The 22,739-nt window shown below is 46.4% G+C and overlaps 3 protein-coding genes across 7 annotated transcripts in view; 1 reads left to right on the forward strand and 2 right to left on the reverse strand.

Moving 5' to 3' along the window:
• The window catches only part of zdhhc14 (zDHHC palmitoyltransferase 14), a 20,363-nt gene extending 7,366 nt beyond the window's left edge, over positions 1-12,997 (reverse strand). For both annotated transcript variants that reach the window (XM_076272380.1, XM_076272379.1), the window contains exons 1-5: positions 11,949-12,997; positions 6,913-7,073; positions 3,138-3,296; positions 2,660-2,797; positions 921-969 (exon numbers count right to left, since the gene is read on the reverse strand). In XM_076272380.1, the coding sequence (XP_076128495.1) occupies positions 921-969; positions 2,660-2,797; positions 3,138-3,296; positions 6,913-7,073; positions 11,949-12,187 (746 nt within the window). In that variant the 5' untranslated portion in view covers positions 12,188-12,997. The remainder of the gene's footprint in view (positions 1-920; positions 970-2,659; positions 2,798-3,137; positions 3,297-6,912; positions 7,074-11,948) is intronic.
• Positions 12,998-13,460: 463 nt separating this feature from the next.
• tmem242 (transmembrane protein 242) lies at positions 13,461-17,831 on the forward strand. The gene is made up of 4 exons (XM_076272381.1): positions 13,461-13,562; positions 13,904-14,004; positions 15,791-15,928; positions 16,241-17,831. Exons 1-4 carry the CDS (start codon positions 13,472-13,474, stop codon positions 16,349-16,351), a joined length of 441 nt encoding a protein of 146 aa, XP_076128496.1. The 5' UTR covers positions 13,461-13,471; the 3' UTR covers positions 16,352-17,831.
• Positions 17,717-22,739, reverse strand: part of arid1b (AT-rich interactive domain 1B) — a 73,064-nt gene continuing 68,041 nt past the window's right edge. For all 4 annotated transcript variants that reach the window (XM_076272376.1, XM_076272378.1, XM_076272375.1 and 1 more), the window contains 3 exons: positions 21,857-22,670; positions 21,085-21,215; positions 17,717-20,928 (listed from right to left, as the gene is read on the reverse strand). In XM_076272376.1, coding sequence (XP_076128491.1) covers positions 19,132-20,928; positions 21,085-21,215; positions 21,857-22,670 — 2,742 coding nt within the window. In that variant the 3' untranslated portion in view covers positions 17,717-19,131. The remainder of the gene's footprint in view (positions 20,929-21,084; positions 21,216-21,856; positions 22,671-22,739) is intronic.

Below are 22,739 nucleotides of genomic sequence, written 5' to 3' on the forward strand. Positions count from 1 at the left end.
CACGCACGCATGACGCGCACACACACAACGAACGGACACACACACACACACACACACACACACACACACACACACACACACACACACACACACAAAACCTTCAAGGGAAATATTCATGAACATCCTATCCTTAGCAGCACGCTTGATTTCACAACCACCTGCACCTGGTGCATTACAAAAGACTTTCTCAAGTCCTTTTTCATTTGGCTTGGAGATCCGCCAAAAAGCATGTGTGTGTGTGTTTGTGTGTTTGTGTATTCTATTAGATAAAATATGAACTCCGACAGCTGCATGATCTACAGCATGGGAGGGAGGGAGAGAAAAGGAAGGAGAGAAAGTGAGAGAGAAAGAGAAAGAAAGAGAGAGACAGAGAGAGAGAGAGACATAATCCAACTTCTACATCTTATGGTCAGAGGAAGAAATGACAATTTACACCACTTGTAATTTCAAATACAGAACATATAGCACCAATGTTGATCTAAGACAGCCAATGCTTGTACATGCACATGCTGTATGTTTACATAAGGGAGACCGAGAGAGAGGTGTACATCAGAGATGCAGACAGATGCAGACCGAGAAAGTGGGAGAGAGAAAGAGAGGGGGGGAGAGAGGGCAAGAGAGAGAGAGGGGCACAGAGAAAGAGAGGAGGAGAGAGAGAGGGGGAGGAGAGAGAGAGGTAGATATGACATTATATGCTGACATGCAATGTTAAAAAGACCCCTGCGAGCGCACGCACACACACACACACACACACACACACACACACACACACACAGAGTGACAGGGAAAGCGTGTCCCCATCTGCACCGACGGCACAAAATGCACAGAAGGTTCCAGAACTGCGGCTGTCACACTCCAACTCCCACTCCCTCTCTCTTCTCCCGGCGTTCCGGCTCGGCGCCTGAAGCGCTAAAGGATATCTGGCAGGACTGTCTTTGAGTGCACTCAGGAAGCCCGTGCGATTGGATCCTGCGGACGAGAGGGAGAGAGAGGGAGCGCCTTCACTTCATGAACGCAAACAATGGCAAAGATCACACCGCGGTGCAGGGCTCCCATGCTAATCAGGTAGAGGAGTTAGCGGTGCCGTGGTAACTAGAGAACGATGAGCCTCCTGCGCACTCGAGGAGAGATAAAGGGATTTAAGCTACGAGGCAGGTTCACTATGGCATCAGTGTGGAACAAAAGAGTGAGAGAGGGGGGGGGGGATGAGTGAGAGAGAGTGATAGAGAGATATAAAGTGTGTGTGTGTGCGCGTGCATGCGTGCGACAGAGAAAGAAAGAGAGAGAGAGAGAGAGAGAAAGAGAGAGCGAGAGAGAGAGAGAGAGAGAAATAGAGCTGCATGAAGCAGGACGCTCAGACGTTTAGTTATTTAGAGGATCAGTGTCGGAGATCCCCCCCTGTGAGCAGAGCCCAGTGGAGGGGCTACACAGGTGCGCTCTCCTCCCCTCCTCTCCCTCGGTCACCTCAACCCCACGGGCAGAGCCAGAGAGGCATGTCCAGAACAACTCGGAGACCTGGCCAAGAGGATGCGCTCTCTGCCCGAGTCCTGCACGAGCAGACGAGGAGAGGCTACAGAGAGCAGCGGGACGGCTCTCGGAGCACGGAGCGATCTCCCTGTCAGACCAATAATCATTACGGAGGCCAGAATCTGGGCCCTGACCAACTGTAACGCTCCAACGGCGAGAGCTGCGGATTGTGAAGGGCTTTAGGGACGTCCCTTAAAGGCCACAGAGGCTGTGGGAAAATAGCGCAATCAATCAATATCTAGGCCCGAGGAAGCCGGGACGCCCGAAACCACAAGGCTTTGATTACAGCCGTTGCACTCGATAGGGGGGCGATCACTTGTCACCTGTGCTAATCGTGAGCGGGGTTCCCCAATCCCCTAAGGAAAGCACAGTAAAGAAAGGCTGACAAACAGGTGAATAAAGCACCAGTGGCAGCTGGATGAGTGTATGAGTGTGTGTGTGTGTGTGTGTGTGTATGTATGTATGTGTGCGTCAGTGTGTGTGTGTGTGTCAGTGTATGTGAGTGTGTGTGTGTGTGTGTGTGTGTGTATGTGTGCGTCAGTGTGTGTGTGTAAATGTATGTGTATGTGTGTGTGTTGATGAGTGTGTGTGTGTGTGTTGATTGATTTGCTGGTCTGCTCGTGCAGTATAACCTCCACCATGCAGCCTTTCTCTCGCACACCGTTGCAAAACACTGCCTCAGCATCTTCACACACACACACACACACACACACACACCGCCCCACTCCCTCCTCCACACACACCCTTCAGTAGAGCAGCCCCCTCCCATTCCCGCTAGTGCTCCCTATGCCCAATCACATCCATTACGGAGATGAACTGCTGTCCAGTCTGGGCCACGATACTCCCCACAGTGCTGCCCTGGTCAATATGGCTGACCATAAATAACGCCAACGTTGGTATGGAGTCTGGGCCCTGCGCTGGCTCCCTTTGTCTTTTATGACCACCTGGCAGATACTTCACACTAAATTGCTTCACATAGCTCTATGTTAGGATGTGAAGTTAGGATGTGCAGTGTGTGTGTGTGTGTGTGTGTGTGTGTGTGTGTGTGTGTGTGTGTGTGTGTGTTTGTTTTGGGAGCAGTTGTACTGTAACAGGGAGAGGGATGCATGTCTCATCAGCAGGTCATACTCACGGAGGATGACGTGGGTGATGACGAAGGCGAAGATGAAGACAGTGAGGAAGGAGAGCGAGAGGATAAAGAGGTAGAAGAAGCGGTAGTTCCGTCGGCCCACACAGTTGCCCACCCACGGACAGTGGTGGTCAAACCGATCTGTAAGGTGGAGTGAAGTGATGTGAAGAAGCAGTACAACGGCAGGGTAGGATGAGAGGAACTCTTCTGGTTGCTAGAGTCTTGAGGTAAATACACTTTTTAAGTTAAAGGAGGCTTGTTTTTTTTTTATTTGATCTCACATTAGTATCTGAACCCAAACAAACACATTTGCATAATCACACATTTGCCCACATACACTAATAGATACTCATCATCCAGACAAAACTCCCACACATAGCTTCTTTCAAACACTCACTAATACCCTGTAGACTCTCACTCTTCTACACATACTACACACACACACTACACACACACACACACACACACACACACAACTCACCCACACAGTTGTCACACAGGCTGCAGTGGGAGGCTCTTGGGGGCCTGAAGATCTTGCAGGTGAAGCAGTACTTGAGCTTCACCGTCTGTCCGTTAATGACCACCTCCCTGGTCCTGGGGGGAGGCCGGTACCCTGGCCCACTGGGCCCGTTCGTCGCATCTGAAAAGAGAGAGGGATGAAAGAGAGAAAGAAAGAGAGTCAGGAAGTCAGGGATGAGAGGCAGACACACAGATGGCCAAAGATACAGATACAAAAACAGACAGAGAGATGGAAACAGAGACATGCAGACAGACAGATAAACAGTGAGAGAAATGAAAGACAAGACTCAAGACAAGATCGGGACATTAGGTCCAGAGTGAGTCTGATGACCCTTACACAAGGAGGCCCCTCAGCATGGAAACTCTGGGACTCCTAATTGTCCCCGCACTCCGCCAGGCCATGTTCCATTAACATGACTCTCCACATGTTCCCTGAGAGATCTTGCCAAGTCAGCACATTCGGTGTCCCAGCAGTCACTTTAGGACACACACACACACACACTCAAACAACACACACTACCCCAAAAACCCTCTAGCACATTCCCCCAAGGAAATGGCACTGTTTACTGGGCTTTACATTATTTATCTGTTCAACAACTCAGCAGGTTACACGCACTGCTCCGAATGACTGTACCCCCCTCCCCCAACACACACAGTGTCTCTCACACAAACATAAACACAACGCACGTGCAATAACATACTCACACAATATATATGCACACATCGCCTGTTTCACTTGTCTTACAGAACACGTGCAATCACACTCACCCGCTTTCTGTAAGGCACACACACACATACACACACACACACACCCACAAAAAGAATCCAAACCTCCAAGTGCAAAAGCTACAGCTCATTGACTCACACTAAGTGATTTATTGTGCCCAGTGGACTCCACAGCTCCTACTTTGAGGGAAATGGCCTGGGCTATGAGAAGCTTGCAAATAGCCACGGAGTGAGCCAGAGGGAGGGAGCGAGGGAGAAAGAGAGAAGAGAGAGAGAAGAGAGAGATATAGAGAGAGAGATGGAAGATAAAGACAGAGAGAGATAGAGAGATAGATGGAAGATAAAGATAGACAGAGAAAGAGAGAGAGAAAGAAAGAAAGAGATAGAGAGAGGGAGAGAGAACTGCCTTAAACTCACTGCACTCCGTGGCTGTGTGAATGAGCGAGCGTCTCAAACACTAGGCAGTCTACTGCCTGGTGGTCTACCACAGTGGTTTGCGGACCCCTGCCCCTGACGACCCCTAAAAGCAGTGCACGCTTTATCCCTGCATCCAAACCCACAGAGCTGAGTGGCAAGCTAAACAGCATGCTAACAAAGTGCTTAAAGAGCCCAGAAGTCTAGCACACTCAAACAAGTTCCTAAGGAAGGCAAGTCTCTTAGGAGTGCCAGTAGGGAAACTCTGACAGTGTGTTGTTGTGTTGTTGGATGGGTAGTATTGTGTGTTCCTGAAGTGGAGAGATGTTTGTTTACTAATTAATTATGCACACTCTCGGATGCTACACTGAGCAGATCCCATTAGGTAATACGAGTGCAGTAAACAGCTTTAGACTGCAGTTCAATTAGGGGAATCAAGCCATCATCAGGGATGGCACTCAGCAATGTGGGTAAAGGAGATAGCACAAAGCTTACCCATTTCTGAAGAAAAATACTAACTATTGAATACTGAATATTGAATATTGAATACTGAATATTGAATATAGAATAAGATGTAATCTGTAAATTACTTGAAATGAGAATATGTGAGAGGATCAATATTTGACCTGTTGGTTGGGTTTGAAATATGGGAGAGCAGACGGCTGGAGGACAGCATCTCTAATGAACATCCAGAGGAAATATGAGTAGTCAGTTCAGATCGCTACTGATCTCAGTCCAGTTCTTAGGCCACAGTACAAGGTGACAGAACCCAGACAGAGAGGAGGAAGAGAACAGGAGCAAATAGACTAAGATGGAGAACAGTGGTTTAATAGCCATTTCAGCAGGGGGGGGGGACAGAAAAAGAGAGGAAGATAAGAAGAGACAGAGACAAAAAAGATGAAGGGATAGAGAAAGTAAGACAGTGTCTGTGAGAAAGAGAACGAATGAGTGGCAAGACACTGGAGGAGGACAGCGAAGGCCACTTTGTTCTTCAGCCGCAAGTACCATGTCATGAGAACTGAAATGCGTGAAATTGAAACTCTATTGAGGAATTTGCCTCTGGACTAGTGAAAGAAATGAAGACAGAAAAGTTGCCATAAACTGAGACCGGATTAGAGGAGAATTAAGAGGGAGAGACAAGGTATTGGGGCAGTAGCACATGGGACAAATTGCCTCGTTCTATCTAAAGATTCAAACGGTGTGAAAAGTGTATCCACAAAATTAATAGTCACTGACAGAGTCAAGTATGGTGCATAATGTAAGATATGCAGCGGTTAAAAATAGCACCGGAGCTGTTGAAAAAGGAGACTGCTCTTCCCATGAGAAGCTCTCGTCTAATAATAGACTTGCCCGAAAAACCCTAAAGCTTCAGATCTTTGAAACGGTCTCAAAGTAATTATTTCCCCCCCGCTTCTCTGTCAGAATTGAATTGGGGGGGGGGGGAGGGGGGGGGGGGGTACAGCGGAGGACAGCCTGAAAGAAGAAAACAAATACTTGTCCCCATGGATCATCACTGAAGCTAAAGACTTAGTAGTGACTGGATATTTAGCCTACCTGCATCACTGAGTACCTTGCATCTCCTTGGGTACACTCAGCTAGCTTTTCCCCAAAGCAATGTAACCCAAATGTATTTAAAACTATATACGCCTGAAACAAGATACAATATGGCACTTTATAGCCATCAAAGCTATAGAGTATCTATCCACACACTGTTAGGATCTGCACCTTGCTTTCAAATTTCCTACATATTCATGCTTGTGGAATGTATGAGCCATTAGATTCCATGACTGTGTAGCTGGAAAATGCAAAGCAAAGCAACTAACAACTAACAGCTACTAACAGTGAAATGAAATGTGTTAAGCAAATGTACAACTTAGTGAATAATTACCGTAAAATGTAATCCAAGTTGAATTTTGTATGAAAAGGCACCACGATTAAGTGTGCAGGACTTTGGCATACTAAGAAAGCAAACAACTTCATGGTAAACAACTAACAGTGCTGCTGTTGAGTTGTTCTGTTTCATCGACTGAAAGAAAAGCAAATTAATGTCTTGGTTGTGAAAAATAACAAACAAGCCAAGAATCCACAGGCATACTAAGATCTGAATCTGAATCACACCTTGAGAATGAACTCGTGCGTAGGTCTAGGAGCCTTCTCATATTCTTTGATCAATAAAAACAACCTGTATTGTGGGCACAAAGACAAGCGATGACAATGTTCTGAGCAGAGGGCAGTCACTGTCAGAAAGGTTGCAACACCAACAACAACAACTTATAGCGCTCTTCTACACACCCAAAGTGCTTCACAGTGAAAGTGGAACCTCACTATCCACCACCAATGTGTAGCACCTACCTGGGTGATGCACAGCAGCCATTATGTGCCAGAATGCTTACCACACACCAGCTTGAGGTGGAGAGTGAGGAACCTATGGGGGGCGCTGTGGTGCAACTAGCTACAGTCCAAGAGCCCACGGAGACCCGGGTTCGAGTCCGACCAGTGTTATTTCCTGATCCCACCCCATCTCTCTCTCCCATTCGCTTCCTGTCTGTCTCTTCACTGCCCCGTCATAATAAAGGCAAAAATAGAAGAGAGGTTACCTATCTGCCTCTCCAGGTCTGCCGCCTCGTCTGGCGTGGCCCGAGGAAGCACGCCAGGGTCGCTGAAGCTCGCCCTCAACAGCATGCCCATCACGAAGAAGAACAGAACCCCTCCTATGGCCGGGATGGCAGGGGTCAGATTCGACGCCAGGAACGGACAGCTGCAGTGGAACAGGAAGCAAGAGCAAATAGCAAACACTGATATGGTGAAATGGACATTTTTCTCACCCAGAGATTGTCAGTAGTCACCCCTATCAACTTTTAGTGTAACTCTAGTTGTGAGATTTCTGCTGTTCTTAATGTTACATATCTATCTAAACAGACGATGCAAGATGTTTGTTTGCTGTTAAGACATAACATTAAAAGGGCACATAGCTGGCTTTCAAATCATGATGAAGATTAACTAGGTCTTGCAATAGGAGGATAACCTGCAAGATCTGGTGTGTCCTACTACAGTTGTGTTGGCCTTGAAGCAGTAATGGGTTAAAGGAGGTGGGTTAAAGTTATCAATAGGCTATCTCAAGAACTGAGGTGTGTTCAAATTCGCAAACATAGGCGAACATTTGAAAACAGTCTGAGGAGGTAGTTCTGCGCAAACATACAGTCAAAGATCCTTAATATATCAACCGTCTCTGATACAATGGACATGGGCTTGACAAAGTACCAATGCAATTACCGTTGCAATGGAATGTTAACACCAAATCGTTCAAATTTAACTGTTTAGAAAAACAGTTCACCACAAAGGTTGCCAACGTTTGGCAAATTTGAATGCACCTCTTATTAAAAAGTTCTTTCATTTGATGGCCCAGTGGGAAATGTCACAACTGACCACACTTGACTGGAAAACAGTTGTAACCGTATAACTCAGTCCAACATCCTGAAGCACATTAACTCAAATTATACCACATTTAGCTCTATTAAAACACTACTTACCCTAAATACATCAGGGTACACACTAATGTAATTAGGTGTTGGAGATTGGCAGTGTTTTCAAAAATGCCTTCAAGGTAATTCACCCAAAAATGGAACGTCCGTGATTATCTAGTTTTTCTCAGTGGAGAGAAAAAACAACCAGTGTCTTTTATTCTTCTGTTCTTTTTCTACACCATGGATGTGAGGTGTAACGGTACACAGTACAATACCACAGTATCTCAGTTTTGAAGTCACGGTTCGGTTAATTTTTGGTACAGTAAGTTTCTGTTTGTGCTGTTTCACACGGGGTGAGTGACATAAGCGTGTCAGCTACGTAGCGTGTCAGTTTTTATTTCGGCTCCCATGTTAACAGGTTAGAGCTTGCCCACCGCCAGCGAGACACGCACGTCTCTGGAGTGGCTCGAGCCGCGCCGAAAACGCGCGCATGCTAGAAATAGGACCGACGCCTATTTTTCACACGACACACAAGCGTGTTGGAAGCGTTTCCATTCAAAAAGTGAAGAAAAAAATTAAGAGATGTTTTAATTGGCAGAGAGGCCGCCGCATCGCCGTGTCAGACACGTTTCTGGTGAGCAAAGACAAACGCCACGCAGCCGCCACGCAACTGACACGCAACGTTCACGCCACGCACCCGGTGTGAAACAGGCCTAAGCCTGTAGCTACTGCTAACCTAAAATTCCCTGGCAATATTTTTGGTGTGCAATGGAAATAGTAATTGGAAAAGGTGCAACATGTTTTGACGTTAATTGACTTAAATGACATATGGTCCACCACGTAATATGTTTTTGTGGGAACTCGAATTTGAAACTTGGTCCACAAGCAAACAAACCTATTGTTGATTACTGTTAAAAACACATCTGTATTGAACCTAAAGTCCTGTACCTAAACGGTTCTGTACGAATATGTGTACCTTTACACCCCTAATGGATGTGAATAAAGACAATAGTTTTGTACTTTGTATTTCATGTTGCACTGACAAACCTGTTTGGGAGGGTGAAATCTTTGTTGACACCAAAAGTGATCTATTCCTATCTTGGTCTCAGTAATAACTCAATATCAACTTACAAATGACTCAAAAGTATGTCAAATACAGTGTAAAGAATAACAGCCTAAGCCTACGCACAACACACACATGTTATGCATTGGCATCTGTATCAAGTACATTTACATGATTGTCAGTCTATCCTCCATTACACATGCCTTGAAATGTGAGCTATATTTAAAGCAAAGTCAGACCAAAGTTAAAATCATGCATGACCAGAGTTCCCTGCTCTAGATTTTCTCAGCTTTCTGGAGCTGCTGTACATGGGGTACAGAGAGCGGACTGAGATCCTGTTTTTCTTGGCTCCAGGGACAGATTCCTATAATTCTCTGCGGGTGTTTCTTGTAACATTCAATTGTGGCTAGATCTGAGATAGTCTCTTAGATTAGATACTCTGTAGTTTCATATTCCTTTGAACTTTTAACTGAGCGCAGCATCTTTACGGCCGTAAGTCATTTATGACTAATTCCAAGTATGCGGAATTTCTGTGAGCGCCATTTTCACTGAGGTATGGTGAATACTCAGCTGACCCAATATGACACACACTACCACTCAGTTTTCCAGCAGAGTCCTGCATCACAAATAGAGAGGAATCAAAGATTAGACACAATCCAAGAATCAAAGCTTCCTCAAACTTATCATCTCACTCAGATTCAGCCATGAGCTATGTTGTTAAGCTTTCTAAAAAAAAAAAGCGACAACAACCAAAATGCTGTTTCTCCATAAAGATCCAGCTTTGATCCAGTTGGCTAGTGAAGCTCTAAGCAACTAAATTCCTGAAATCGAATTAGCTTTTAGAGGCAAGATGCCATCAGCCCTGGGCTCAAAATAGCACCATACATCCCAGGGAGACACCAGCTTTGATGACTGTCTGGACCAACGCTAATTAATGTTTTGTCTGTTTGCTATTTGAGAGAGACATCTCCACGCTATGCATAGTGGAGTGCCTGCAGACAAATGGGCACACAGCAAGAGATGGCCTGATGAAAAGAGATGTTCTTACACAAGGGTGTGAGTCACAGACACATTGCCTCTGGCAGTTGTTTGTCTGTCACCCACTGCAACTATGCTCCCGCTAGGCCTGTATCTTCTTCTGAGATCTCATAGATAGAATGTCATGCAAACAAATCAACATTTAATTAGCTTTTGGCCAGACAAAAGACCATAGTGTACGTCATTGTTGCCCAGATTCCAAAGATTCCCCAGACATATAGTCATCAAAAACGAATCAACATCGAAATGTTATTACATGCTACTGCTGGGACAATGCAAGAGGCAAAAAAAGTCGAATGCATCCTCCCTCCAGGGCAAAAATCAGTCAAACCCTTTTCCCCAGCGGGGCATTTTCGGGTGGACAAACTTCCATGCTGGAGCCCAGACAATCACAGCGTTCAAGCCAGCCAAGAAGGGAAAACATTGTGACCACTCATGTGTCTTACCACAGCACCGCTGTCCAGTCTCCCTGACACAAGGCTCCGCCTGCTGTAGACCTTCCACCACGTGGGTGGATGTTTTACACGGTTAATTTCTAAGGGTCGGGTCAGATGGCTGGGGGACATAGTTACTTTTATGGAGTGCTCCTAAAACAATGAGACTCCTGACCGCAAAAGATTAAAACTAGGAGGGGGGTGGGGGTGGGTGGTGGGCTCATGGTTGCCGGGGTATCAACGGGCTGTTGCAGAGCGTGCACATACACACAAAAGCTGCTGGAAAAAGGTTGCCATGGAAACGAGAACAGCAGAGTGTCGTATTTGGGAAGTTGTGTGGAATGTGGATGTATGAAAGATGAAAAGAGGTAGGTAGGGGGAGGGGAATAACGCTTAGTTCTGAGTCGCACACACCCCATACCCTCCTTCTAAACTTGGCTCTGTCTCATGATAACAGGATAAGAGTCCACCACTGTCTTCCTGACTGCATGCAATGGATCTTAACATTCTTCGTCATGCACCCTATACTATATATTAATAGTCCATCAAACACAATGTGCTGAACTCAGAAGTCAAATTCAATTTACTTTTAAAACAAGGGTTTCCACACCAGACATTTTCATGTTTAACATTATGGACTGAATGTATTAAGTTCTTCCTTTTTTGGCCTATGTGCCAGACTAACCTCTTGTGGCCAAGTGGACGACATGAACAAAGACTCATCAAAAAACACTGCTGGGACCCAGGAAAATCCCCATTTGACTGACTCAACTGAATGTGGTGACTTACTTCTGCATTAAGCAGGACTGTAATAAAGACATCACAAGACGTCTTATTGGAAACTTTAGCTTCCTGGGAACTTGGATGGTATTGCAATACTGTCCAGCTAGTTTCTGACGTAGGTACACAAGTAAGTCATGAGGGGCTAAAAAATGTGGGGTTAACCAATTTTACTCTTTCACTTTAATATGATTACAATAGTTAGTATTGGGAAGGACTGGAGTGTAGAAGTCAGGTCAATGTGAGGCACAGTGCATCCCTGGGAACATCCTGCAGTGTTGGCTGTGTGCTGATATCATCCAGAGGAAGCAGTGAGAAGAAGCTATTGTGGAAAATATTTACATCAAATGGGCCAGGGGGGTATTCCAAGTACGTGGTTTAGTGACAAAACTGGGTAAGTGAACTCAGAGTAAGTGGTAAACCTCCTAATAGAAGAGCTGTATGGCTTCATTCTCCTCACAAAACAATGCAATAGGGCTCTTGTTGTAGGATGTTTACCACTTACTCTGAGTTCACTTATCCAGGTTTGTCACTAAACCACGTACTTGGAATACCTCCCAGGTAACTGCCCCGGTTATCCTTCAGCAACTGTATTGCTGATAGTGTACAAAGTCAGAAAGTGTGAAAGTGTTTGCAGGTCAGAATAGAGATGACAGGGATAACTGTCCTTTGCAAAATTGGCAACATGCAACATGTTTGAATATAGACTAGGCTACCTTGTCAATGTGCAGTGTTAAACTAATTTCTACTCTGACTGCATGACATGTGTGGGTAAACCATATGTAGGCCTATAAATAAGGCGTGCTATGGTCCATTCGTGCATGGGCATGCAAATCTTCTCGACAGACACTTACTCAAATGCGAAGAAGAGTCCACTGGTGACCATGATGAGAACCATGGTGAGGTAAAAGACACCAGTCTGCTTTGCCATCATTATCCTCCCATCGCAGTAGAACTTGTTCCGTCCAGGGAATACTCGCCACTTTCGCGTGTAGATCTTCTTCTTATGTGGCGTCTCCATAGGCGATGAATTTCGCGTGCAGACCTGACTGTACTGACATTCCCGAACGGGCTCATCAACTCCGAAATGCATCTGTCTATTGCTGTCGAGGCCCAAACAGAAAAGAAATTCAAGGGCAATCACTGGAGACCATAACAACGGAAGGGACAGACGCGTGTCCTAACTTTGGAAGGGTGAATTGAGAGAGGTCTCAAGAAAAGGGAATATCTTCTCACGATAAGTTCAGCCAGTGCTTAATTATAGCCTACAGGCTACATTTTGTTTCGCACGTGAAACTGTGCAGCAGTAGACTTATGAAGCAGGGAAAAGGACAAAAAGCGAGCAACTTGAATTCACGATGACAGGTAGGCTAAGCTAGGCTATTGAATTAAACGGTTCCTGTGTCGGAAAATCAAAATATGAATTTCGAATTGGTTTTTGGCGACAGACTGACTGCAAATCCAATCATAAATCGACGTTATTTACCATGCATCAAATACGATCTGTAAGCAACCCTCAAATAGCATCCAACCAACACCAAAATTCTTGTTGTTTCTGAAAAATAACAAACACGTTCTTCATGTGTCCTTCTACCCCTTGGCAGCCAAGGAGAAGTGGTTTGGAAATGTCCACAGATTACATCGCATGATACCCTGCTTCAGTTTAAATGCTGAAACACCCGTCGAATCAAATACAATGCAGCCACCAAATGCAACATCCATGAAAGGAACAGTTAAGCGCGTCTCTCCGTAAATAAGAAAACAAAACGTGTCGTCCGCTGCAAGAGTAGGCTAGCGCGAAGGAATATAATTTCCATCAATGCATGAAAGCTGCAACATGGAGCTGAACCTTTGTCATTAATTCACGGGTGGAAACTCCAGAGGATCGCAAAAGCAGGCAGCCCGCCACCTTCACGCATAGGCTACTGCCCACCAAATATCTGAGCCTGTCAGGCAAACCCTACAGAGCCGCGCGTTGAACCACTGGAAATGTAGTAAACAGAGTCCTACCATATTTGCGTAGGATGCGTTTGTTGTGGTAAAATTTAATCAATGTGAATTTGAGTTAGTCTACTATCCCAAAAATATTGTATTGCACTTAAAGTAATTTCAAGAAAATATTTCCTTGAGCGTAATACTGTGAAGATGATCTAACCATAAATGTCCAACCTATCACCAACTATTTACGTTTAATTATTACCCACGCGTTTACTTAAATTCTCATTCACATTCACTCGATAATGCTTTTAAAATATATATATATATATATATATCTTAACTGCACAGCAGCATCAGTAAAACGGACAGAAACACACGGAACTACAGTCCTGTTTTAAGTGTTCTGAACGGAAGTCTATTGAGGTGGAACACGCTGAAGATGACAGCTGAGAAAGAGCACACGCCACTGAAAGTCAACCCTCAAGTTATGGCAGAAGAGGTTGATGAGGCGAAATTGCAGTTATTAAAAGGTGAATAAGGATGACTTTTCAAAAGCACGGTAGACCCCCGTTACTGCGTTGGTGATATGTACTTGCTGCTGTCTTAAATTGTATCCTGTCCACGCTAGCCAAAGCGTCCAGCTAGCTTTTAATGTAAAGTCGTCCTTCTTGATACTGCAGCTAACGTTAACGTTTCTCTGCGGTCGATTCCATGTAGTCACTTCTCTGATTTGAATGTATAATGTACTTGACGCATTAAGCAACGTTAACCAAACTGCAGAATACACCACACTTGCCTTGTTTATTAACAAGTACTGTTAGCCCATTTTTGTTATTGTTCACATTGATTAACCTTGACCGTGATTTCACAGGTGGTGCCTTTCTAACCACTGTGGCAACAGCTGGTATGTTTGCGGGTTTTGGCTCCACCCTGGCATTGGCGAAGAAGAAGAGCCCTGAGTGGTTCAGCAAGGTAGGCTATATGACATCTCTTGTCTGCATTGTGTATAACGTTAGTGGCCGTCAGTCAGGCGTGATGTTCATCAGTTGACTGTTACCGTTCAGTTTGAAAGAAATGGAGTAACTTCCAGGTCAAAGGCTGATCATAAGCTAGCTGGCATGTGATTCGATTTGGTTTAGCATAGGAGCATTTCAATCCGACAGTTGTGGAACTTTAATCTCTCAATGATAGCGTTACCTGCCTGTCCAGCCAAAATACGAACCATAGGCCCACTGATGTAGAAAATCCTCAGCTGATATATAGGTCAGTCTTTCATATGTCGATGGTGACAAGTATAGGTGCAAGTATATGTCCTTCTCATTGAAGTTGTAGAGTTTTTCCATCCCTTTTCCTGGAAGACTTGCACACTCTGCTTCAACTGGCTTGCTTAGGCAGCTACTTCAAATATGAGGCGTGTTAATAAGACATTCGATAATTACCCAGACAGACACATAGCCTACAAATCAAGGACACTGGAGAATATTTGTCATGGTAGCTTGTGTTATTCAGGAACAGGACTTGTAGGGTCTTCCAAAACGGTTACACAACTGGCAGACATAGTCCTAAAAGTAACTGGAAAAGTCTTCTTGCAAAACAGTGATCAGCTGAGCCTGTGGTCACTTCAAAGTTTAAATAGGAATGAGTACAATGTCAGTGTAGTGGAAATGCAAACATAGCCTACTAGTTTACATGGGTGAACATAGAGCTGCAAATCCTCAGAAATTGTAGGCTAGTAGTACAATCTTAAACCTTAGTAAAACTCTCATTTGCAGTATACTTTGCAGTGTTCCAAGCTACTTTTTCCTTCTATTTTTAAGCTTTGGGTCCATCTCTGTGAACATCCCGACTAATTGTAGCTCCTAAAGTGGCTGAATTAGATTTAGAGTGGAGGTATGTGTCTGTGAGGTCATTGTGACAGTCCTGGATATATCAGACAGCAAGATCTGTTTAAAAGACGTGACTAGCACAGAATTATGAAGTAGCAAAGAACGCAGAACCCCAATGAGTCACCACCCACTGACCTCGTCCAGTTGTTTTTTGGGTCAGTGATGTCAGAATGGCTTTTTATATCAATTGCATTTGTCCTTATGCCAAGTTTACAATAATTTTATATGGCAATTAACTGGACAGTCAAGGGATGTTAAAGCAAAATCTTTGTAGTGTCTCTTTTTTTTGTCCTCATGGTTTGAGAGAAACTATAAAATGCCTGAGTTAATGGTTCTACTGCTGCTTCTCAGATCTTTATCAACATCTTCCCATCCTTCAGACACTAACTCTTCATCTAAAATGGTGGCTGGGTCTTGCCAAGTTCTAATATTAGCTAACTTAATAAGCAGCATGTGAAAAAAACACAAGCAGTAATTATATTAAAATGTTTAAAAGGCTTGTTTTCAATGGGCGTGTTCTATCTCTCTTTTCCATTCTCATGCCATCTTGGCTATTTTCTTCTCCTATAGCCTTGTCTGTTATAGGGCAATTCCACGCAAAACTGTTACATCTATAACGCCAACTAAATACCACAGCATTGTGTTGGCATTATGAATGTGACAGTTTTGCGTGGAATTGCCCTATAGGTAATGTTTCTGTGAAAATGAGTTTAAAAACTTGTCTGATTTGGGGGAAAAAAGTTACAAGTCTCAATACTACAAGCTGTTTATGAATTATGACCCAAATTGACATACAGGGGGAAAAACATTCCCCAATGAACTACTATACAAAGAACCTTTAATTGTACACGTGTGTTTGTCCTGTCCTCCAGGGGTTGGTGGGCTCAGCGGTGGTGCCTGAAAGTGGGGCGTCCCTGGCTCTGCGGGCTTTGGGATGGGGCTCTCTCTACGCCTGGTGTGGCGTAGGCTTACTGAGCTTCGCCGTCTGGAAGGCCATGGGCGTCCACAGTGTAAGTAACAGATGGAACACACTTGGAAGACTATATAGAGCAAAATTGTTTTTTTTTATATAGCCAAGTAACTATTTCTAATCTTTAAATAAAAGGCTGAACAAGTGAGGTTTTCACCATTTCCCTGTAGAGCAGTCATCCTCAACCCTGTCATTTTACATTAATTTCTTTTTTAACCTTACTGACAAGGTATTATCTGCATATCCTATGACTTTGTCCTTTACTACAATATATAGGATTATTTGTGAGTTTTCCTCTTTTGTATCTACTGGTTTTCATCTAAAGCAAGTTGAAAACATTTATTTGTTACAGTTGTCAGAGTTCAGACAGAAGATGCAGTCCTCTGTCCCAGCAATCCCAAAAAACGAAGTAGCCAACGCAGAGCCTGTGGATTGGGACGCAGTCTTCAGTACCAAGTCATAGGGTCCACACCTGCCCTGAACCTCAGCGACATCAGAAAACTGATTTAACGGGACTTGACACAGACGCGGTCTCTCATGAATTGACCTGATTGAGGTCAAATTAAGGCAGACAACATGGTGACCCAGTTTTTCTTGAAAGACACTGTGCCCTTTGGAGATCCCTCCACATGCAAAGTTAGACTTTCAAAGCCTCTGGTAGGTGGTGACTTCAGAGGGACTGGACCCAACTGTCATTACTCGTTGAAGAAGGGAAGCAGCAAAAGATGTCGCCACTACGCCCCAGCGGTGCGCATCATTTCTTCCCATTATAGGTTGATTTCAAAAGGGATGCAAGGTCACAAGGTCATCACAAGGCTGTGGATTTCTTTGCCTTGCGTTTGTGTTATTTATGGTGCTGTGAGCTCTTGCTCCTGTTTTTTTTTTACTTTAGACATTGACTTACCAAATTGGCTCAGATACAGAGCTGATTTTTCTCAGAACATAAACAGCTTTGAGACGATTTTCAAGTGAAATACACACAAGTTCTTGACTTAAGACAGGATCTTGTCTCGAGCTATTGTACCATTAAAAGAAAGTGGCAGAAGGCTATGAGCCATTTGTATGTATGTATGTATGCATGCATTATGACATGAACGGAGTAAACCTCCTGGTCCCTTTAATCAGGATTCTAGTGCTGTTTAAATAAGCACATGATTTGCCAATTATCCTTTACGACCTGGAATTCGAGAGTCAGATGCTCCCCAACGGCAGCCTGCCATTCTAGGGCCGGACACTCGAAGAGGGCTGAAAACAAACTCTTGAAATGGTTGCACAAGGCACGAAAATACTGTTTTTGCGTCAAGCCTGAACGGTGCTTGTAACTGCTAAACGCACAGGACAAACATCAGCAGCGCACGTAATCTGGTTAAATGAATTAGTCATGCAAGCGCTGGTACTGCCTCAAGTAGTGAGACGTGAGTTGGATTGGTGGTGTGGGCTAAAGGGTAGAGATGAGCACTTGTGATGTGGGTCTGACACCATAACGGTGTCACACTTCACCCCCACAGATAGGAATTTAGGGTGAGTTTTGTGTGTGAATGTAAACAGGACCTGTGATCTCTCCTGTTCAGTCAGCCAAAGGGTAGAGGGATTTTATTTTTCTATTCTACATTAATGTAGTGTAGAACTAGCCCAGATAAATCCATGATGGAAGGTTAGTGCTGTTCATTTTGTTTATGTGGAATAAATTGTGGAATGACTACAGTTATTGATGTATCTAAAATCACTTTTAAATTAAGTCATTGAATGTGTTTGAAAGTAGGGCTGGGCTTTTGTTTTATCGCCCAGGCCTATTCGAAATACAACACAAAACACTCAAAAACCATGGTCACAGTGCTCAACCAGATTTCATGTACATTTACTTTTTAACATGTGGAACATGTAGTATAAAGACTTTATACTGAATAAACAATGGTCTTCAAATCAAATGGAGAAAGAGTTTACATAGACTTTACATTTGTGGGAATTTGCATGTTGAAGTCATTCTGCTATCGTTTCTCTGCATCAACAGCATTCTGGACCACCGGTCAGGAGTCCATCCAGAATAAAATATCACTTTGACGTCTTTTTGAAACGGTCTGCCATTGGTTTACAAAACAAATTAGCAAAATAAAAACAAACAAACACAAAAACAGCCTTCTTGACGGAGGTTGCCATCCACACCTGTTCCATGTCATTGTGTAACAGCAACAGGGTGGGTGGTGAAGAGGCGACTCACCCTCACCCCAAGAGAAGTCACCGAAAATGCTCAGTGACCGATCAGTATAGTAATAATAATCATTATAATCAACTTTCATCACTTGTGTTATACCACGTCTCTTAGAGATTTAAAAAAGGACAAACATAACCATTAAAAGGGCCCCTGCTGCACGTCCAAAAATTGATATTTACAAAGGGGCTTGTGGGTACTGTAGGAAGGAGCAGGGGCGACCGAGGACACAGAGACAGAGAGAGAGACGTTCACTTGTTCAGCCGGCTGTCTGTGATCATGCGTGTTACAGGGAAGCGAGTCTGGCAAGAACCATCGCTTTGAAAAAAGAAAAAAAAAAGAATAGAAGAGATACCCTCGCTCTTATACTGGTACGGCTCTACAGTACAATACTGGTGGTCAGAATTTTTTAAAATATTGCCTGTGGTCAAAAAAATATTAATTCACATTAGGTTTAGCTCCCTCTCCCTCCAACAAGCCAGACTGCATCCTATTGCACAATGCTTTCCCCCCCCTCTGAACTGGATACATGTATATCTTGAGTAGAGTCAGCGTTTTTTCTTCTTCTTTGTCTTAAAACACATGGCAAGAGTTTCTATCTACAACATGTCTTACAATTTAAATAAATCTGCATCCCCCAAACCAGACAAACAAAAGCCCCACAGAAAAATAACAGCCACAATTATAAAACATTTAAAGAGCAAAATACCCTCAAACTACCAGACCTATCATCCAATATCAACTTTGGTTAAAACAAATGAAAAAAAAAAAAAGCAAAACACAAACACATAGAAAAGAATAGAAAAAGAAATAAAACACCAAGTATTAAATATCTGTATTAAAATTATTATTTTTTTTAAAAATCCCAAATGAAGACTGAATGGGGCAAAGAGCTATATATATTCTCTATATATTCATTTGTATGTAAAAACAATTTGTTTGCGTGTTCTTTCTCTTTAAATAAAAATATAATCCCATTCCCCATCTGCGAGACGCTGCGATCTTTACACCCAACCGGCAACCGGCGCCGTCCGTCACGAGCGGCCGAGCTTAAACAGTACCTCGCACATGATGGCGGCCACGCTCGAGTTCAGCACGGACGACAGCGAGATGTCGAGCAGCCGGCTCTCGTAGAGCACAAACTCGGCCTGGTTCTCCTCCACCTGCGCCAGCGCCAGCAGGGCCTTGGCGGCGCGGCACATCATGTTGACGCTGGGCGGCTCGGGGTGAGGCGGCGGCTGTCCGGCGTGCAGCAGGCTGTGCGGCGACTGCTGGTATTGCGCCATGGCCACGCTGTCCTCCAGAAAGCCCACCAGGGCGGGCACCGAGCCCTTCTGCAGCGCCACGCCGCGCGCCGCCCCGGGGTCGCCCTGCGCCAGGTTGGCCAGCGCCGCCACCGCCATCTCGCGGCACACCTGGCTGCGGCGCTCGCCCACGTGGCGCACCAGCGCGGCGAACAGGCGCTCGTGCCGACTGACCGGCGGCGTGGCCAGCAGCAGGTCCACGTTGGCGTCCTGGATGCTCAGCTTGCACAGGCACTCCAGCGCCAGCCGCTGCGGCGTCAGCGAGCTCGAGAGCGCGCCTGCCGAGCAGAAGGGGTCCTGCGCCTCGGCCGACGGGCACACCATCCAGTGGAGCAGGCCGTCCAGGACGGGCAGGCAGATGCTCTCCGGGTAGAGCGACAGGTCCAGCTGGCCGGCCATGTTGGCCAGAGTGACCAGCGTGTTCTCGCGCAGCGCCCACAGGCAGTCCCACCACCACTCGTCCTTGCTGCAGGCCCGGCCGCGCTCCTCTTCCTCGCGCTGGTACGTGGGCGGCGTGGCCGCCACCATCGCCGACGTCGTCGTCCTCTTCCTCTCGGGGTGCTCGTGGTGCAGCAGCACCAGCCGGCCCAGCAGCAGGACCAGCCCCGGGTGCTTGGACATCTCGGCGTCGTTGCCCGGCACGAAGGAGAGCCCGCGTACGATGTTGGACACGCAGACGCAGCGGCGGGCCAGGGCGTCCTGCCAAGGCTCGGCCGTCGAGAGTGGCGCCTCGTCCCACGAGCGAGGCTCGTCCTCGATGACCGTCAGGTTCCCCGGCCTCGGCCGATCGGCGAAAGAGAACACCTGGATCCTGGCGACGTCTCCTTCGGCCCCCTCCCCTGCCCGCGAGCTCAGAACTTCATCCATAGTGGCGGTCACGTTCCTCTCCTTCTCCTGCACGTTTTCACTCTGGCCGGTCACTCTGGGCTTGGGCCCCTGGGCTGTGGGGTCAGTGTCACTCCCTGCCACTTCGGTCCGCAGCTCAAAGTGGGTCTGGATGTGCTTGGTGGAATCTCCCCCGCCTGCCTTCCAGTGCAGCAGGCCGCTGGTGAACGCAGTGACCTGGCCAAGCAGCTCCGAGCGGTCCTCCACCTGGTCCTCCTCCTTCTCCCGCTCCTCCACCTTCACGGGCAGACGGTCGTACTTGCTGGCCTGCTTGGGCGGGGGCTCGTCAGCGGCCTCGTCCCCTTGCCCGACCTCCTGAGCTTCCTCCTTTACCACCACTTCTTTAGACGTCTTCTCTTCTTCCTTCTTCTTCTCCGCAGCAACGACGACGACGACGACCTCATCCGAGTTGCAGACAGAGGGCCCTTCTGTTTCCGCCTCTGGTTTCTTCTCCTCGCCCTCCTCAGGTGGTGATTGGCTCTCAGGTTCAGGGGTGGTGGCTTCCTCCTGCATGGAACCAGGAAGTGGGCCCAGGAGGGTTTTCTGGCCTTCAGTGCCAATCTCATACTCATCCAGGATCCCAAAGATTTCAATCAGGCACCTTCTGAAGTACTCCACTATCAGCTCCAGGAAACCAGGCAACTAGAGGGAGGAAACATTAGGTCATTACTCAAGGAAACATGAATGTTACTATAGAACATTCTGAGATTCCGATTACTGTATCCTAGGCAAGCTAGGACTGAAATACTGCTAGTTATAAGTGTTGTAACTGTCCCTAGATGTGTGGATCTATCTCACCTGGGTGAGGGTGAAGGAGCCCACAGTGTTGTCGTCGTACAGTAGGATGTTGATGGTGTCCAGAGCCCAGGTGCTTTCGGCCAGCAGTCCAGATTTCAAGGACATCATCACACGCCATGCCTCCGGAGTGCCTACAGAAACCAGGGCCAAGGTCTTATAGGTCAGTACTCACCAAAACTGCTGATTTACTGCATAATAAAGTTTCCTCATATGTCAATACTACTTGTTCCCCACATAGGTGCTGCCTCTTGTAGTTGACTTTAATAAAGGCAATATATCTGGATATAAGAGTGAATGAAAAGGGGGGCATTTGCATCACAGCCCACCTAAAAGGAAAAACTTTTTAACATGCGATATGTGCTCTATGGCATGTATATATATATATAAAAAAAAGCACAGCTGTTGATGATCTGGATTTAGACGGCAAGTGGACAAGATCCAAGTGCCTTTGAATGAGGGTGCATTGTTGGGGCACGGAGAGCAGGGGATTTGTCACAAAGATTGCTCAGGAACAGTGACTAAAGTGACATTATCATTTAGATGTATGGACAAGACAGTAAATAGGGTCGGAATATGTAATATCTTTCAGAAGAATAGCACTCCACACTACAGTAGAATTCCAGGTACTTGTAGAATACAATATTAGGAGCCCCAAAACCTTACTAAGATCTATAAGGTTATTTTTTACCCCTTTAAAGGCATTTTTTGTGCAAAACTGTGAATCATGTAAACATTGTTCTGAACACAAAGCAGCACAGCAAGAGGTTCCTACCAATTTCCTTTGCTGTAATCCTGCGTCTTGGTTTCAGCATGGGCTGGGTGGCCTCCACTGAGCCTGGGGGAAAGCTGATCTCCCGGTGGATGGGGGGCATCCCCTGGCTTGGCATGCCCCCGCTCTGGGAGCCCGGCATGGGCGAGGGCATCCCGGGCTTCTGCATCTTCATGGAGGCCATGAAGTGGGCCTTGTTCGGGGACATGGAGCCGCTGGCCATGGGCCGGGGGAACGGAGCCGGACTCGGTGCGCGGGAGATGTGATTGGGCATGGTGGGCGGGGACTGGAAGGAGGACGGGGGCTGCCGGTTGGTCATGACGGGCATGGGCCCTGCGGAGGACACAGCGGAGGAGGAGGAGGAGGAGGAGGAGGAGGAGGAAGGCTGCGGGTAAGGGGACTGCCGTTGGCTGGGATGCCCAGGCCACACGCCATCCTGACCGGGTCCTCGTCCGTCCACGTCCTCCCCTGCACGACCCATGCCCGGGAATGGCGGTCCCTGGCCCTGGCGGCCCGGGTATGGGTAGCCCATCTCAGTCCTGGGGTGCCACATGTTGCCCTGGGGGCCTGCGGCGGGGCCCGAGGCTGCCGAGGGGGCACCGGCGCTCATCATGCCGTGCTGCGGGGGGCCCTGGCGGGCGTAGGGGTACGGCGGGTACTGGCCCTGCATGGCGCGCCTCTCCGGCCCCATGTAGCCCGCACCGTACTGGCCGTACATCTCGGGCTGCTGGCCGCCATACTGCATATTGTAGCCTTCGCCTCCATCGTGACGCTTTGCTGGAGGGCCGTACATCCCCTCACCAGGACGTTTGTAGCCCTGCTTTCACACACATACACACACACACACACACACACACACACACACAAATTAGACCCTTATACATGT

This window comes from Alosa pseudoharengus, unplaced genomic scaffold, assembly GCF_046254945.1.
Source record: "Alosa pseudoharengus isolate Yale_2024_CS ecotype anadromous, Long Island Sound unplaced genomic scaffold, YU_APseudo_1.1 YU_APseudo_1.1_scf_7, whole genome shotgun sequence".
In the NCBI taxonomy this organism is placed as follows: Eukaryota; Metazoa; Chordata; class Actinopteri; order Clupeiformes; family Clupeidae; genus Alosa; species Alosa pseudoharengus.

What these genes read in the sequence shown, in the direction of transcription:
- tmem242 (XM_076272381.1), top strand. Translation starts at nt 13,472, where the DNA reads ATGACAGCTGAGAAAGAGCACACGCCACTGAAAGTCAACCCTCAAGTT. An exon ending in GAAATTGCAGTTATTAAAAG is followed by an intron (nt 13,563 to 13,903) that starts GTGAATAAGGAT and finishes GTGATTTCACAG; the next exon opens with GTGGTGCCTTTCTAACCACT. An exon ending in AGGCCATGGGCGTCCACAGT is followed by an intron (nt 15,929 to 16,240) that starts GTAAGTAACAGA and finishes TATTTGTTACAG; the next exon opens with TTGTCAGAGTTCAGACAGAA.